Consider the following 17,367-nt stretch of genomic DNA (forward strand, 5'->3'; position numbering starts at 1 on the left):
CAATGAAGCAGGAAGAAGAAGAGTGTTGTTCTTGCTGGCACAATATCAAGCAGCTTGTTTGGATTAAAGACAAGCGACGTGAATTTAAGCAACAGGAAGGCAACCACAGTGTCGTAAAAAGCAATATTTTATACATCTGTCAAGTTCTTCAAAGTTTTATTTTAGTGAAATGTTACCCAATATTAATCCTCCAAGAAACAAACAACATTTTTTTATGGTGCTTTATATGCAACAAAGATTCTGGCAAGTGGGAAATAACATTCAGACCAGCTGTGATTTTGCTCTGAGTACTGAATGTCGAGCAAATGAGCTGATATGCTTCCACTTGTGAAAATGGTCATAAATTAAATTCCGTGGCATACTACAACAGTCTTTTTTCGCCACAGGGAAGGTTGACGTGTCGCAATGTTCTCTCAATTTAATAGGGATTCACAAAGTGGACCTAAAACAGCAACATGTAACAGAAACAATTACAGGCACTGGCGGAGCTAGGATTTTTTCAGGGGGGCCAGGGGGCAAGGATATCCTTTTATTTAAAAAATGCTGATAAAGATTTATCATGTGGTTGTCATCCCACGTATTTGTTTACATTTTATACAGTACAGGCTCGTTTATATGTTAGCGTATTTTCCTGGTCGCTTTCCAAAATACAAAAATACCCGTGCAATTAAAGCTGTCATCTATAATATGTCAGGTATGCGAGGCGAGACCACTTCAGTAAGAAAAGGAAAACTCTGAAACTTGAAGCATGTTTGATTCACATCTGGTACACCCACTGACAGTCTTCCCCAGTACAGTGGAAGCCACAAAGGACTTCTTCTTCCTTCATCTTTTATTGTCCAGTGGGAACAAGACTCTCAGTTCCTTTTATGATAGCTCCCTTCTTGGACTGTCTTTATCTTTTACTCTCTTTCTCCCTTTTTATCTTATAAAAGAAAAAAACAGCGTTTGCCTTTTCATTAAACAAAACAAAACGGGACTACGGGACAGATGTCATATCATATTTCCTGCAGTACAGTAAATGCACTTTTGCCGCTGTCCGTTTTCATTTACTGAAAGAAAGCGTTAAGAAAAAAAACAAGACTGTCATGGAAAGTAAAAAAAAAAAAAATGTACATTACATTCGCCACAGGTATAATATTTTACACTGATAGTAAAGTTGTACCATGTGCAAACGCTGCAAAAAAATATCAAAAAAGTACTTTTTTAACTGCATGGTTTGCCATAAAATTTCTTCAGAAACAAGACGTGCTCCCCTAGAATGGACAGATTATATAGCCAGCTATTTAAAACTCAGAAACCGCAGTAGAAATCGAGTCAGAATGACAAGACCACACACTGTTGTGGGAAAAGATTTTCAAAGTTTCTTAAGCCATTGTAGTGTTTTATCTTTAACTAACAGTTTTCCAAATTTAGAAGATATATATAGACTTTGAATAATGTCATTACCATATATCTATGCTTAGCTGGTCTATGGTATTTTGCATATGTGTTAGCATGAAGCTAACAGAGTTTCATTGCAATACAATATATTTTTATTTATATAGTGCTTTCACAATAGCCGAACATTGATGAAATAAGATTTGTTGCAACAAAGCAACATTTTTAACTTACTTTTGGATCTTTTGTGCACATAGTCCGTCCCATTATTTGTTTTTTGTTCTTTTTTTTTTATTTTAAATCAGTGTGACTTAAACTTTAAAACACTATAGTGTAGGAAGCAATCATTGCATCTCCAGTTACACATCAAGTGTCCTCATTTGGCTCACCCAAACCACCGTGGGCTGATACAAAGGTGTTTTGTCAGCACTAAATGGCTTTGTGGTGCCGGTAATAATCATTGGTGTCACTGAGGAAACGGATAGGCTAACCGCAGAGCTTCGGTACCACTCACTACAATGTGAATCGGGGGGGGAAGTTGACGGGCTTGTTTTCGTGACTGGGCTGTTAACTTCTTCTGTCTAATTTTCCATGAAATACTGTTATGTCTTTCTCTTCTCTACAGGTGTCTGTCCTTCTCTGTGCCAATCCCTTTTGACTTTTTAAAGGGTTTAACTTGGCAGGGCGCACATTACTTGATGGCCAGCTACTGCTGGGCTTGACACATCGCATTAGGCCCTCTCACGCTATCCTCGACACTGGTTCAGCAGTAGACTGGTGTGTGTGTGTGTTTATCGGTCTGCAATGAGTGTATGAAGTCCCAATGATCATCATCGTCACACACACCTCTGGGTGTGGTGAAATTTGTCCTCTGCATTTAACCCATCCCCATGTGATTTTGATCCATCCCCTGGGGGAGAGGGGAGCAGTGAGCAGCAGCGGTGCGAAGAATAGCCCCCCCGAAAAAATGGTTACAAAAGTTGCCTCTTAACTTTTTACATATCAGTCACAGCCAATCAGAGTTGCTCCGTTCGTTCCTTTTAAACGTTAAGTAGAAGGGGAATTTTTGTTGTGATATAACGTTTTAGTTGTTCATTCTCACCAATAGATATTTGAAATGACCCCATGATTATTTCTCTACATTTATTTGAAGTCAATAATTTCCTATCACGTTTTTACAACCGTTCCGATGAGTCGAATAACAGATATGGAGTTATAAATCAGCGGAGGAGTCTTGATCTTAGTCACTGTGCTGATGCTTCCTCCAAAGCAGCAAAGTCTCTCCTCCAGGAAACATCCTGAATCTATTGCTCAGGCATTCCAGGGGCCCTTCTCATAAATCAGCTGAAAGCAGAAAATGCTTGCCTGTAAAGTGACGTACTGTAAAGGAACAGTTGCGGCTCCAGAGAGAAGTGTTTTGGAAACATATGTTCTTCTCATCCCTCAGACATCTGCGGTTTCACGGCGTGGAAATTGCATCCTTTGTTTATATTGGGAAAATGTCTTTGATGCCTTCAAAAAGCCTTTTTAAAAGCATTTATTTAAAGACATGCCGAGTGCAATGTTATATGTCGCCATAAACACTATGTTTTACTATATTCAAAGTGTTTTGGTTTTAGAGGCTTGGAGCCTATTGTTATTTACTTGACAGCTATTTTCATCAATGACATCATGATGTCTTCCTATTAATTACTTTCCTTTTGATGAGACTTTAATTAAATCCTAAAATCCCATCCCTAAATATGTGCGTGACACATAATAATCATCGGGGGTCACTGTTAGCTCGGCAAAGCTCAGATGCTTTCGACTAATTTGAAATGAGGTTGGCAGGGGGCGGAGCTACTTTTTGGTTCATTCCACCTGAGGAAAAATGTTGACTTTTTTAGGATGCAGCGCTCTTAGACCCGATGATACTCGATATGTAAAGAACGTGCGATGTTTTGGTACCCCTCGCTGAAACATGTCCGCCCCTGACCACACGTTGGACAAAGACGCCCTCTTATAATCTTGATTCCGGCTGCATATTCTTCATCAATCATCAAGTACGATCCCGTGCCTAACATTCCTGGTCTTTTCGACAAATATATGCACGCTGATGGATTGTTTCTAGTCACGCGCGAGGCTAAAGAAAAATAACCCTCCTGACCTTCAAGCCAAAACACAAGTAATAATACCCATATGCTCGTAAAACACGCATATTTGAAAGTTATCTCCATAAAATAGTCTTATATAATCGGGTCGAGGTGTTAAACAGCTGCAATGTGACTTTGGAAAGTCTTCTGGGCCAGAAACACCTGCTTGACCCACATTCCCGTCATTCATCATAAAATGATTTGGATCATTCTTATTCCTTGATACCAACTTAGCAATTTCTAGTTCCTTGAATTTGATATAAAGTATAGAAAAAAAAATCTCAGCAACTTTCCATAGGCATGTAAATGAAAACTATACTCTAGTAGTTTGGCAGACTCTTCAATGTTTGTTTGCATAATTCTTCAGTCGCTTTGCTATCAAATATAGCGCACACGCATGTAGTGTACGTTGTCGGCATCACGCTAACAACAGATGCATCTCCACTCCTGCAAAGCCTCACCATGCGTGACTTCGCTCACTTTACCTCTTTTAGCATGCTCGCGTGATCCTACCGTCGCACATTGCTGGGTGCTAGCACAAGGAATGGCTGTTCTCCCTCCCTGTCCCAAATGTAGCGATCAGACTCTTAGTATAAACGAGCCGGGATTAGATTGTTGAGATGACATGCAAGGGACGCAGATGGGAGAATGGCAAGTGGACGGACGGTCACGCTACGGACAAAGCGGACCTCGCTCAATGTCTTGCTCATATGATGACTCGTACGTTATGAGGTGTGATATATTTACATGATTAGTTCCACAAACTTGTGTTGGAGTTATAAGATAATAAAAATGACTCAGTTTTATTTCATCAAGTGGTTGGACGAAATCAAAACAATCCTAATCCGTATTTTTTTAAGTAGAGTCAAAGCTTATACTTTTATTAGGTCCCCTTTGTGAGTCTTAAATCACATAAGACATTTGTTTTGATATCTCCTCTGCCACTGAGCTCCCCTTGTGTGTACGTGATGAGGTGTTAGGAGAAGGATAATCAGATTACTGTTGGGTTAGCGTGTCACTTAATGAATTAGCTCACTCAGAGGCCAAATTGTTGTGTGATATTGCGGGTGTGAGCCGCGGGAGGTCAGTGGCTTGATGCTTAAGAGCAGCTGACAGGTTGACGCCAAATAGGATCGATGGCTATTAATTGTCTAACGCGCAATATATCATCGTCTCATTGGACAGTAATTATGGATCAAGTCATTTTTATATTGTTTGGGGGGGATGGGGGGGGGGGGGGGCTGAACTCCTTGACCTTATGACATCAAACCGCTGCCCTGGATTGCTTCACAGATTGACGATGCACATGCAGTCCATACACACACACGGTGGATACACAACACCTCCGATAGCGTCTACTGACAAGTTAATGGCGTTCATACATAAAGCATGATCAGCATCACGCCGATCACTTGATCCCCCCAACCTTTGACGCATTAACTACCTCGCACCCATTTAATTACACATTGGCGAGGCTCCTCACATTGTGTGCTTGGCCCTTTTTTTTTTCATCAATGAGCCAAAATGAATCATTTTTTTAATTTGTTTTTAACGGAACGCTAGTGAACTTTTTTGAAAGACTCTTTTTTTTTTTTTTTAACCCTGAAAATCTGATGAATGTTGTTTACTGTGACCACAAATTGAGTGCTAATTGCCTCCATTTAAGTGGTAGACAAACTAAAGTGAAGTCAAGTGTGTGTGTACTCCTCAGTTTAAAACACCAAAGTTATCTTTATGGCATTTAAAGCAATATGCACCTTTTTTTTTTTAATGTATCATAAATTTAGCTTAATTCCAATTGCCTGCAAAATTGATTCACTAAAGCAAACACATAAGACTCAAAAAATTTGAGACTCTCACATTGCTTGTAAAAAGAAGTGATTGTGTTAGTAAAGAAATAGGAAGCTGGAACTTTATTGTGGCCAGGTGGAGTTCCTGAATGCAGCATTTATTGAGCGCAGGGCTCCTTCAGAGAGCAACAAAACCGCAAGCATTCACATGAAAACAAGACGCTGCGAGAATGCTATTTATAGCCGTACAATGCAAACACGCAAATGCGTGGGACCTTGTGGAGCCTGCCCCTGCGCCTGCGCCTGCTCACTTTGGGCAAACCAACATTGACAAGTCTCCCTATTGACCAGTTTTCACCATAGCTCAATGAACAAGCGCCAAGATTCAAAACCTTGAATCTAAGATGTTCTGTTTGACACTATATTTTAAGCCCAGGAAGGAAATTTGAAATAAATACCGGTCCAACAATGGCGTTTCCCGTAGTCTGCCCTCTGTGTACATCACGATGTGCATTGTCATTTTGCCTCTGGGTGCCACATATCTGGGATAAAAGTGACTCATCTAGGGGGGGGCTTGTATCCTCACTTCACCCCCACTGTGTCGGTCGACGCACCGGCTTGTAGGACGTTTGAGTGCCGGTGGAAGGAAGCAAAAGCTTGTCCCTAATTAGAAATATGCCCGTTGCGTTCATTTGGGTATAGTCAAAAATGAAAAGCTTTCCTGCAGAACAGGCTCGTGTCACGCAACACATGCTTGAATGCAGCCCTTGCAACATTCTCCCGAAGCCACCATCCAACCACATTTTTAATCGTCTGCATAAATATTGCACCGTCTCGGCCTTATGTTGTGGTTAATTTTGTGTTTAAGTTCGACAAGCTTAATTGGGGAGTGTTTTCACCGGTTCTGTCTGCGCGGTACTCTTTCGGCGAGTTTATCCGATGACCAATTTTCACGGTAGACAGACTTACATAAATCATGTGCGGGCACAAGAAGTCATGTTTTCTATTTCTGACATCATTAGATGACTTTCATAGTACGACAGCTACCACTAGACTTTAGGCAGAGTTCCTGTAGGTCTTTTAAAAGTATTTAAAAGTCTAAAATGGAAAAAAAATGACATTTATATAAAAGATTCCACTCCAGTATTAGATTTTGTGAAATTGCACAGGTGTACATAATGTTGTGGTCATTTTCTTCCTGCGCAGTAACATGACTTGTCTGCACGCCGACCAAAAAAGAGAAGTGGAAACAATTGTGTATACAGTACTTCCATTTTTAGGCGATCCCATTCGCTTTGTCATAATATCACTTCCCTTTCGTTTTGGTAACGTAAACACACCAACAAGAACTATGTCTCAGTTGTGTTCAACAATGGGTTGACTTTGTTTTTTTTTTAAATTAAACAGATATTTTATTATTGCTTTATTTTTCATTTTTTTTCAATTGATTATTTTCATTTATTCAAGTGCCTTGTTACCCTTTACTTTTAAATGAATTTGAATTTCCTCATGTTGCTTGGGTTCATGCACCTTTCATCCCCCAAATACCTACTTGTGCTTCGATATATTATACAGGCCATAAATATTTAAGTTTGTAGAAATGGACATGAATTGGGAATGTCATGTTGTTGTTTTTTTTTTTAGTTATGACTAAAACTTTGTCTGAGAAAAATGTGTGCTACCACATGTGACATAACCAAACAACCGTCAAACTAGCAAAGACTTGGATTGGAAAGCCAGTGAGATCCGGACATTTGATCTGCACGATAATGAAGTATTAGCTTCCATTACAGCGCACGCTTAACCTTTTTACAGAGCAGCATTGAGCGCTTGCCAGCAGTCATCAATATTTAACAGCTGTTGCTATTATGAAATTCTTTATGGGCTAATGTGGCTCGCCGGCTTGCACGCAAGGCCTTGGCCGCCCGCCAGCACCCTGTCAGGAGGAAGGGGTGGGGGGGATTGACAGACGGCTCGCTCGCGTGACAGCCAGGCCTTGATCGACCAACTTCTCTCTCTCTCACTCTGTGTTGTGGATTTCCTGTGTATACACACACACACACACACACTGAGAGAAGGGGGCGGGATTAGGCAAAGGAGGTGGCCGTCAGCCAACTCAGGCCCAACACACACAATATGCACTAACACACACACACACAGCGTTTTCTCTACTCACGCAAGGCTCGTCGAGGGGAGGGACGGCTGCGCCGTGCTCGCATGTTCAAGTCCAAGGCTCTTCTTTATGAGCCAAACACACACAGCTGAGCATCAGCTGCCAAAAGATGGTACCATGCAGCTGAAATGAAGTGAGAGTCCAGAAGTGTGCAGTGTTGTGTAAATGCAACTATGTTGAAGTGAGTTGAGGAGCCGCTTTTAGACAGATCTGGTGCTGTGGCGCCATCTTGCGGCATCTCGATGCAGGGGGCAATGTTGAAATGAGTTGAGGTGCTTCATTCAGACAAATGTAGTGCTTTGTCACCAGTTTATGGTATCTAATAGTATCTTTTTAGGGGGGGTCAATTACTTAGATTTAGTTTTTTATTCAGCCCCAGTCCCTGTACTAAAATAATCATTTTTTGATCAATTAAATTTACCCTGTCAATTTTTAGTCGAACATAAATTCATTGTTGAATGAATGGCAACACAATGCACATGAGTTAGTTGTACTGGCTGCCCCCTAGTGGAGGAGCTTGTCATTGCACTACCTTTCTCCGTGCGTCGCTGGCATAGATAGGTAAAGAAATGTTATTTGTGCTAAATAATTTTCAGACTCATTGAAAGAAACGCCAACATTTAGTGCAACACTGAGATGATAAAGGACACGGAATGGTGTCTTCGCTATTTTGCGCGATGCTACCTGTTTGCTTGTTGTGTGGCGTCGTTGCACGCAGAGTTGAAAGGTCAAGGTTAAAAGCGTGCAGCAGCTGGTGTTGTGTCTATGAGCAGCCATGTATGAACACTTTTGCTTTGCTCCTCACTGCACACACATCACCGCAGATAGTAGCATGAACCCGAAGACTGACCTGAAGCATTAACCACACGTCAAGCGTGCCACAGTTGTACTCACGACTTCCTGCGACACTCCTCAACATAATGGTACGCCGTATTGTAAAAATGCCACATTGAATTATTCATATGTGCATTTTTCATCCTTTTCTGGGACATTTCTTTTTATGTTTTAAGTCTCAGGACCATTACAGAGTTTTATCAATGAGTTAAATCTAATTTATTGTGGTGCTGCAAAATACAAGAACAAAACATCTCTGTCTTCTGGAGCTGTTTCAAGCTATTTTGCAGCGAGATGTGGGCGAGGTTTGAGAAATTAGCTGAAAGTCTAAAATCAAATATACAATATCGGCGCCTTCCTCCGGAGTGTATGTGTGGTCAAGTCAAATCACTATATCTACTCCCATCCCTTTTCCTTTTTACTAATAGGCGGGTGATTAACGCGTGTTTGGTTTAGGTGGTAATTCTCTTTTTTGAAGTCCCGGGAGGGTTGTAGCATTTGCTAAATTGAGACATCTTAATATTTGGCAGGTGGTCCTAATTTTTTGCTGTATTCACAAGTGGAAGTGGAAGGACAGATCGGGCCGAGTTAAAAGAAGCTTGGGGCGCGTTTGGCCTTGCCCCTTGGCAGCAGCAACATCCCGCAACTTGTCACTTTTTTTTTTTTTCTTCACTCTTTCCCCACACATAAACGCTTCGACCATTACACACTCTGTTTTCCTTCTTCGTCCAGAGCGGGAGAAAATAGAGGCAAGAAAAGCAAACCTCAAGAAACGAGGAGCGATGGATGAAGGCCGCATTGTTGGCAGAGGAAGTGCCTGTGCCGATAATTAATCATTGCGCATGTTTGTCTTTCCTGACGCCGCATCCTCTCCAAAAGCTGCCGTAAGAGGGAAAACAAAAACACACAAGGCGTTGACGGAGGAAAATAAAGATTTTTAATTGATTCGTTTCCCCCCCGTGCAATGATTTCCACTCGTTGGACGATGATGCGGCAATTGAGGAGAATAGTGTGTGTTTGTGTGTGTTGGCTGTCTGACTGTTTGTTTGTACATGTTTGCACCTCGCTGAGGTGGTGAGAAAATACTTTATTAGCTGCCAATTATGAGTTAATGAGGCTGCCGGGTAATTCGCTCACCAGCAATTAATGTAATTACGTTGTAATGAAGCCGTCGTAACGTGGGTAAATAAACTGGACTTGTGTATGAGTACCACTTTACAGTAAGAGTACAGTTATTGCAAATTTGTGAATAATAACAAAAATAAATAGGTTAATTAGGATCTTAAACTTTGAATAAATAGCTAATAAACAGCTGGATTACACCGTATGTTTATTTTTATTATATATATATATTTTATTTGAATACTTAAATAAAAACGTAACAAACGTTTGAGGCTATGGTTAACTTTACATTGACTTTACTGTTGAATTATTTTTATTGTACTGTTGAATTCTTTTTTTTTTTTTTTAAATAGAAATTCATTTCTTTTTATTTATTTATTTTACAGTGATGGTTTTAGTTTGGGTGGATAAGGACAGGAGCATAATGAGAGGGGTGTGGGCATTATGCAAAGCACAGGAAGACACGTACATTTATATTTTTTTATTTATAATGAGCCCATGCTGTGTGTGTGTATGTTGTGTTGCGTGACTAATCTGTGCCTGCCTGCTACAATGAGTGACGGAGCAAAGAGCTGATCTCTTGGAGTGAGCCACATGCCCCCTGACAGCACACCCATAAGAGAAACACGCAAACATGTATCGAACACGCAACACACACGTCACCGATGCACACGTGACCCGTCCTGCACGCCAACCCTCGGCGAGCTAATTGCACACTCGCCGATTGTGTTGTAGGTAGAACTTCCTTATTTGAAATGTCACTTTTTCTGCCCTTGGCGACCTAACACAAGCATCCAGTTTCAGCACCTAGGGGGGGATTTTTAAAATAAAACCTTGTTACTTCATTTAATGAACAAATCAAGAGCCATTTGTCTTCTGGGCTTGGAAGTGTTCATGTTGATGTATCGTGTGGGAGAAATCCTATGAAGTCATGAAATCCTTTTTTTAAATGAGAAGCTCACCGGGCTCTAATACTTGGCATTAGTCCAGCAAAGAAGGACTTTTACCTCATAACTGTTCATATATATTCCACATGTGGTGTCTGACTTTTCGAGGATATTGGACAATTGTCACTCATAGTTAGGAGAAATCCAAAACAAAATCATGTGTGCTGTTTTCCTTGCGTGCCATGGGCCTTTATGCCACAGAGGTATTTAACAGATGTGATTTTTTTTTTTTTTTAATAGTAAAAAGCGAATGAAAAGCCATGTCTGTTTTCTTTTGGTTCTTTTTCATAGCAAATCAAGACAAGGCGCCCAGGAAGCACGTCAACACTCCTTCCTCCAACCCCGAACCCGGCAGGAAAGAGAGCGTCCCAATGTGCACAAATGTCACTGAAAGCGGCCTCCTATTGGAGGTAAGATCATTTCACATCAAATTCATCATACAATTCACAAGATCTCCAAGTTGGGGTAAATTAAAAGACGACGGGAGGTGGGCCTCCTGTGTGTACGTGTGTGACCTCTGGCCTTTGCCCCCATTTCTTTTGCCTGATTGCTGCCTTGCGTGACATTAGGATGAGACGATGGGTGTCGGCGCTAAAGAAAGATCTGGGGACTTGTACATTTGGTGTGTGTGCGTGTGTGTGTGAAAGTGAGCAAAAGACAAGTGAAAAGGCAACACCCAGCTTGTCAACTTTAATCAGCGCAAACCCAAGATGTCTTTTCATCACTTGACCTTCCAAATCAGAATAATGCATACATTTACTACGTCGCTCATCATTAATTAAAATCCGCACGTACAGCTCCATATGTCCACGGCACGCACGCAAGGATTCGAAACACGAAACCACGTCGATAAAATCCCTTTTTCCGTGCGATATCCTAATGATGATACCGCCCAACAACTATGAGCGCTCTCACAAACACACACACGCAGAGGCGAGCCGAGCCACTGATGCTTCTGTTAACGTGTTAGGTTGTCTCAATAGGTTGGCGAACAAAAGACTAGATTGACCGTAGTGATGCGCCGCCTCCCGTTGCGTGATCCGACCTGCACGAGGGCCTCAGTGCAAACTGTGCATTAGTTGTTACGCTGATGGGATCCCAAGCGCGACGAGAAATCGTGCCGTGCCAGTGGCTTTTATTTCGTTGGAAGGTATGTGTGGCGGTTTGGGCCGGACGTATTTGGACAGTGGCAATTTTTATTATGTCATCTTTGTACACCACCACCACAGTACATTTCCACAAATCATGATTGAATTGTAGACGTTATTATTAAAATTTTCAAGGAAGTGTCTGGAGCATAGCGACTTGATGAGGAGGCTAATTGCTAGCAAAACACGGCACAAAAAAATGACTGTGAACAATTAGCACTAATTGCACTGTAAGTACATGCCAGTATTTTTCATCTGAATTATACCGGCGTCTCATGCCAAAGTGCACTACGGCCGTGATGAATGTGTTCCCGTTGGCAGAAGGTCTCTATTTTAATCCTGAACCCACCCACGCTGTCTTCATCCGGCTGAATCAAATGGAACCAGACTACGTTGCCTCTCCTCGTTGGCCTCGCTTGCTTCCAAATCCAGCAGTGAGGCGACATCTAATTTTGGCCTCTGCGTGCGAAGGCCCGCTAAAGATTTTCGAGTCAAAGCTTTTTAGTCTCCCAAGGGCAGTTATGGGAGCCGGGGGCGCCGTAAATTGAAGATATGTTGCAGGCCGGCCGAGCAGCAGGTGCCTGTTTCCATTGCTTACGTGCCTCTGTATGCAATGTGAAGAGAGGAAAAAGAGGAATAGTGACAATAGATAAAAATATTCACTTGGAAAAAAAATACATTTTTCCAAGATACATTCATTAAAGTACTCAAAATCTTAAATAAAGGTTAATTAGATTAATCAACATCAAATTGATTATCAAACGAATCACCTTGTATTTTATTTCTCATAATTTTCAAATGATTTCAGTTCATCAAAATGAATGATTCTCTGATTTCTATAATCTTTCATGAAAGCAAACTGATGTATCATGTGTGTTTAATCCAAATACAACGCTTGCAAACATCTGCTTTTATTTCGGAAAACAATGATCATCAATACTGCTTGTGTGGCATTGCGTAACTGTTATTGAGTTGTTTTTTAAATCACTAAATATGCCCAAATTAACTAAATATAAAAAAAATGCAAATAAAATTTCATCGGATTATTTAATTAATCGATAGACTCATCGATTCTGAAAATGTTACATAGTGACTGCTCTAATTCTAATTGCCGAAATGTTCATTGAGTGGGAAAGAAGCGGCTTGCTGAGGCAATCAGATCGGTGACACAGTGGCTGACATGGAATTGTGAGTTCATACACACAACAAGGAAGACCTGCGTAGTCTCGCAGTCAAATAGAGGCGACAGACTCTGGCAGCAGCAGTCACGCAACTCAAGTAGCCTTGCCGTTGTCACGCTATCACAGCTGTGCACACTCGCACGCACGCACACCAGCGCATAGTGACACATCTCCTTCCTGCGCTTTCTTCTCCCTCTCCTGCTTGTTTTTCCTCAGCTCTCGCCTTACCGCCCATCTGGCTGAAGCGTCCCTTTTTTTTTTGTAAATGATGTTTTAATCAGCGCTCTATGATTGATGATCATATTTGAAAAGCACTTTATGACCACAAAGCGTGTTGGTAGTTTGTTTACCACAAAGCACAACATGTTTAGCTGTCTTTGAACATTTAGATTGGGCTAACTAATTACATCGCCGTTTTTAATGGAGAGATGATTAGTCTGTTTTATTTTCCTGTGAAAAAGTCACCATTTAACTATCACACAGAATCTAAATGTGTTTAAAAGATTTCTGCACAGCATATAGAATGAAACTGAATAACGTGATCGCTTATACGTCTTTAGCTTGATATCACTTCCGAGTCATGTTAGTCACTTTTTCCTCTTCCTCTATAAGGATAACAGGAAGATATCAAATCATATTAAAAAAAATGCTGATTTATGTCCTTCAATCCTAGAATGACTGTAGCTGAAATCCATCTTTTTTTTTTTGCGCTTATTTGCAAAGAATAAAGAAAGTGCCGTACATCGAAATTCTAAGACGCTGTGTTTGTGTGTGTAGTCTCTGACAGGATTTGCCCTGGTGGTGAGCAGCGACGGAATGGTCTTTTATGCCTCGTCAAGCATTGTGGACTATCTGGGATTCCATCAGGTGCGTTGAACCTTTCTACCGTATTTTGCAGTCTTTACTCTCATCTGACTCCGAAACAAGTGTCAGACGGAGGTCAGCTCCTCGGCCTGACTCGGCAACTTCATCCTTCCCCTTTTTCTTTTCCCTCCATCCCCTTTTGCTCGTTTTCCATCTCTTGCTTAATGAGCCAGCGTAAATACTGATAACTATCTTGAGGGCAGCGTGAACCCACCAACTCTTGTCTGAGAGGCCACAGAAAGGTGAAGACCTCCGTTTCACCCCGAAATGTCTTAGCGTGTGTGCTTGGATGCGCGAGTGTCTATGTCAGTGTGTTGATAAGTCACCAATGGTTTCGCTTCCTTCCTCTCCAGCGGCCGTATCAAGCTGGTCATTAATTATGGATGATATCAACATGGCCTGGCTTGCCCCGCAATGCTGAAATCCAGCCTCTCTCTTTATAACCACCACAAATAAAGTGCTTTTCGCTGTTTTGCTTTTGCTCACATGTACCCACACGTGCACAGACAAGACTTTATAAACTGTCATCCCAGCCCCTTGCCCAAAATCAGCAGGAACAGACTAAAACTAAGCCACGAGCCTAAAGGGCAAAATGGAGGCAATAAATAGAGGGACCGTCATTATTTATAATTGTAATTCTTTTCTAATATAGCCTTGTTGTGAAGTGGTACCCAAAAAGCATCCCAGCATACCGATCACTTCAGTGCGGTCAGCTTTTTATGATCATCAGAGGCAGGAAATGATTTACAAAACATCAACATGACAACTCGAATCTCGTCGGCAGCGCTCAGGTTCTCCTATTGGGAGATGTTATGTGTGGTTGACAGTGAACAGCAAAGAATCCAATAAGTCTTTTCAAGTCCCCACAGAACATCGTGTTGTATTTCAGACACTGTCAACAAAAACATTCCCACAGACTCTCTCACAACAATTTTTTGTTTTCAAGTCCCATCGTTCGCCTTGACAACATGTCATGTAATCTGGCGCCCGCAATTGTATTCCGAGGGGACATTTATCCCTAATCTACCACAGGGAAGTAACAGACATAGTAGCACCACAAGAGACGACAAGGAAAACCTCCAACGGCCTTTGATGGTATTCGTTACGGCCGCAGTTATCCTTTGAAGGCCTGCGAAATTATCACTTCTTTTCCGTTTCGTTCCCTTTTTTTTAAACGTCAACAAAAAGTCACTCGATCCATCTGTTGTCTACCGGACCGCCGGTAGGGCACCAAACCGCAGGACGAGGCGAGGCAGACGATCAAAAGCCCTCGCGTGCCACCAGTGTGGAAATTATGGAAGGGAGGGGGGGGGCAGGGTGGAGGCGGAGTGGGAAGAGGAGAAGGTTGAACATGCTAGTGAGGAATCTGTCAGGGAATGACAGAAAGCAAAGCAATTGCTGGAAAAAAAAAAGAGAGAGAGAGAAAGATGACGAGAGCAGGCTGGAGTCTGACTCAGTGTGTGTGTGTGTGTGTGTGTGTGTGTGTGTGTAGGGAGGGTAAGCTGGACCGGACTGCTGTTCGGGAGCTGGTGTCACGCGATGTTTGACAAACACAGCTGCCCTCACTGGCCTCGCAGCTGCCCTCAACTCTTACTGTACTTTGAAAAAAAAAAAATTCTAATTCTCTGACTTGCAAGTTAAAATAGTTACTTCCAAACCAAAACGACCATCCTCGTATAAATAATTTCATCATCACAACACAGCTGTCGTGAAGGTTTTTGGATATTTATAATGATAATCATGTCGTGCCCATGGTTTGTTTTCTTCTAGACTGATGTGATGCACCAGAACGTGTTTGACTACATCCACATCGATGACCGCCAAGAGTTCCGAAATCAGCTCCACTGGGCCATGTGCCCTCCACAGCACCAGGCGGGGGCAGCACATCAGGACGCTGCAGGGACTGGTGGGGCATCAAAACATTATATCCTGCATATACTCAAATTTAGATTCCATCTCTTTTTTTTTTTGCGAAAGAAATGAATGCACTCTCTGTTTTTGCATTTTAAGGTGATGAGTTTGTGGTGAGCAGCCTGTTCCATTCTCCAGAGGCGGGGGGCATTCCTCCTGAGCTCTCCTGCTTTCTCAACAGATGTTTCATAGCGAGGGTTCGATGTCTGTTGGACAGCACATCTGGATTCCTGGTGAGTGACACCAAGCACCGCGCCTGCTAAACTGAACGGTAACTTGCAAACCGAGTCATAAAAATTCTCCTGGAAAACTTTCCGATCAATAAAAATAATCCGATGCATGTGCAGCATGAAGTTTTTTTTTTTTACCAGGGTCTTTTTGTTTTGCCGTAATATTTAATTAAAAGCATTTTAAGATTGGATGGCTTCTTCACCGGTTGGAATGGACATGCTGCGGAAAATAGGACTTGAACATTTGATCAGGGTTTACCAAGTCCATTCTGGTTGACATTGGCGCATAACAGAAACCCTAGATGGCAATTTTCTGGACTGGAATTGTAGCGAGCCAATGTTTATGAATGTTTTCCTCATCAGTCCAAATAATTGCAGTAAAGACACAAAAGGCGTGATCAATCATCACACAACTTGGAAATTAATTATTCCCAAGCGTGGTGGTGCGTGGTCCATCTCGCCTGACTGCTTGACTGATCCACCAATATTGATACTGTCTGGAACATCTGAAATTGGATTGGAGAAAACTGGAAAGTTGAAAATTCCTAATCTTCGGTTTGGAACAAAAATAAATAAATATTAGACCGCAACTTGCAAATTTTGGGTGATCCCGAGAAATCAGACAATCCCACAAACCGATTTTAAATGGAAAATATGTTGCCATTGTGACAAACAAACAATATGGTTTTTTTTTAAATCCGACATGGGATTTGGCATTTTTTTTGCCTGGGTTAGTAAATACTAGACTCCTTTCTGGTACACTGAAAAAGCCATAAGAAACATTTGGACAGCACCATATCTGGATTTCCACCAACACTTAATGGGTTCTTCTCATTTTTCTTTAATTTGAACCTGGAAAGCAATCATCCCAATTTCCATTTTATTTTCAACCTCCAAACTTCACAAGAAAGTCCTAACAGAGCGAGACACTGGTGCCCTCATAATTCAAAAGAAGCGCATAATCATAGACCTGCCTTAAAAGTATCGCTTTTAGATGCTCTCTGATGTTCAAACCGCTAAATCCTTCCTGTCTCCTGCTTCCAGACAATGCAGTTTCAGGGTCGGCTGAAGTTTCTCCAAGGACAGAAAAAGAAATCGGCCTCCGGGGCTCCGCTTCCTCCCCAGCTGGCTCTCTTCTGCGTAGCCGTACCCCTTTTACTGCCCTCCATCACCGAGATGAAAATGAAGAACATGCTAATGAGAGGAAAAAACAAGAGCGGAGGAGGGATGATCTCGGCACTGGAGCACGGGTAAGAGTGACCCACGCATTCAAAAAGTTGTGACCGGTGATTATCATAATGGACTTGCTATATTTAAATGCTAATTTCATGTTGTCACTCCAATTTCACATATTGTGAATAAATTCGATTTGACATTTGCAAATGTTTGCTCAAGGTAAACGTGTCAGCGTCACACTCTGGTCGAATTGGCGTTTTACTGTAAAGCAAAAATGGATGAATATATATATCCACATTAAGAAGATTCCCATTTCAAATAGATGCCGTTTGATATTGTACTGCATTGGTCCATAAACATGCACATGCACGTCTGGCCGTCATTGATCTTGCGGTTGCGGATGTTTATTCTGTTTCCAATTTTCAGACATGAATCTTGGAAAAGATGAGTCACTTTTTGAATGACTCTCTCATGAACTT

At 41.7% G+C, this 17,367-nt stretch overlaps 1 protein-coding gene across 1 annotated transcript in view; it reads left to right on the plus strand.

Annotated features, from left to right (window-relative positions):
* ahrra (aryl-hydrocarbon receptor repressor a) overlaps positions 1 to 17,367 on the plus strand; it is a 37,550-nt gene that overhangs the window by 16,956 nt on the left and 3,227 nt on the right. The window contains exons 4-8 of the mRNA XM_049749060.2: positions 10,670 to 10,788; positions 13,485 to 13,574; positions 15,342 to 15,477; positions 15,582 to 15,715; positions 16,757 to 16,962. Coding sequence (XP_049605017.1) covers positions 10,670 to 10,788; positions 13,485 to 13,574; positions 15,342 to 15,477; positions 15,582 to 15,715; positions 16,757 to 16,962 — 685 coding nt within the window. The remainder of the gene's footprint in view (positions 1 to 10,669; positions 10,789 to 13,484; positions 13,575 to 15,341; positions 15,478 to 15,581; positions 15,716 to 16,756; positions 16,963 to 17,367) is intronic.

Source organism: Syngnathus scovelli, chromosome 18 (genome assembly GCF_024217435.2).
Source record: "Syngnathus scovelli strain Florida chromosome 18, RoL_Ssco_1.2, whole genome shotgun sequence".
Taxonomy (NCBI): Eukaryota; Metazoa; Chordata; class Actinopteri; order Syngnathiformes; family Syngnathidae; genus Syngnathus; species Syngnathus scovelli.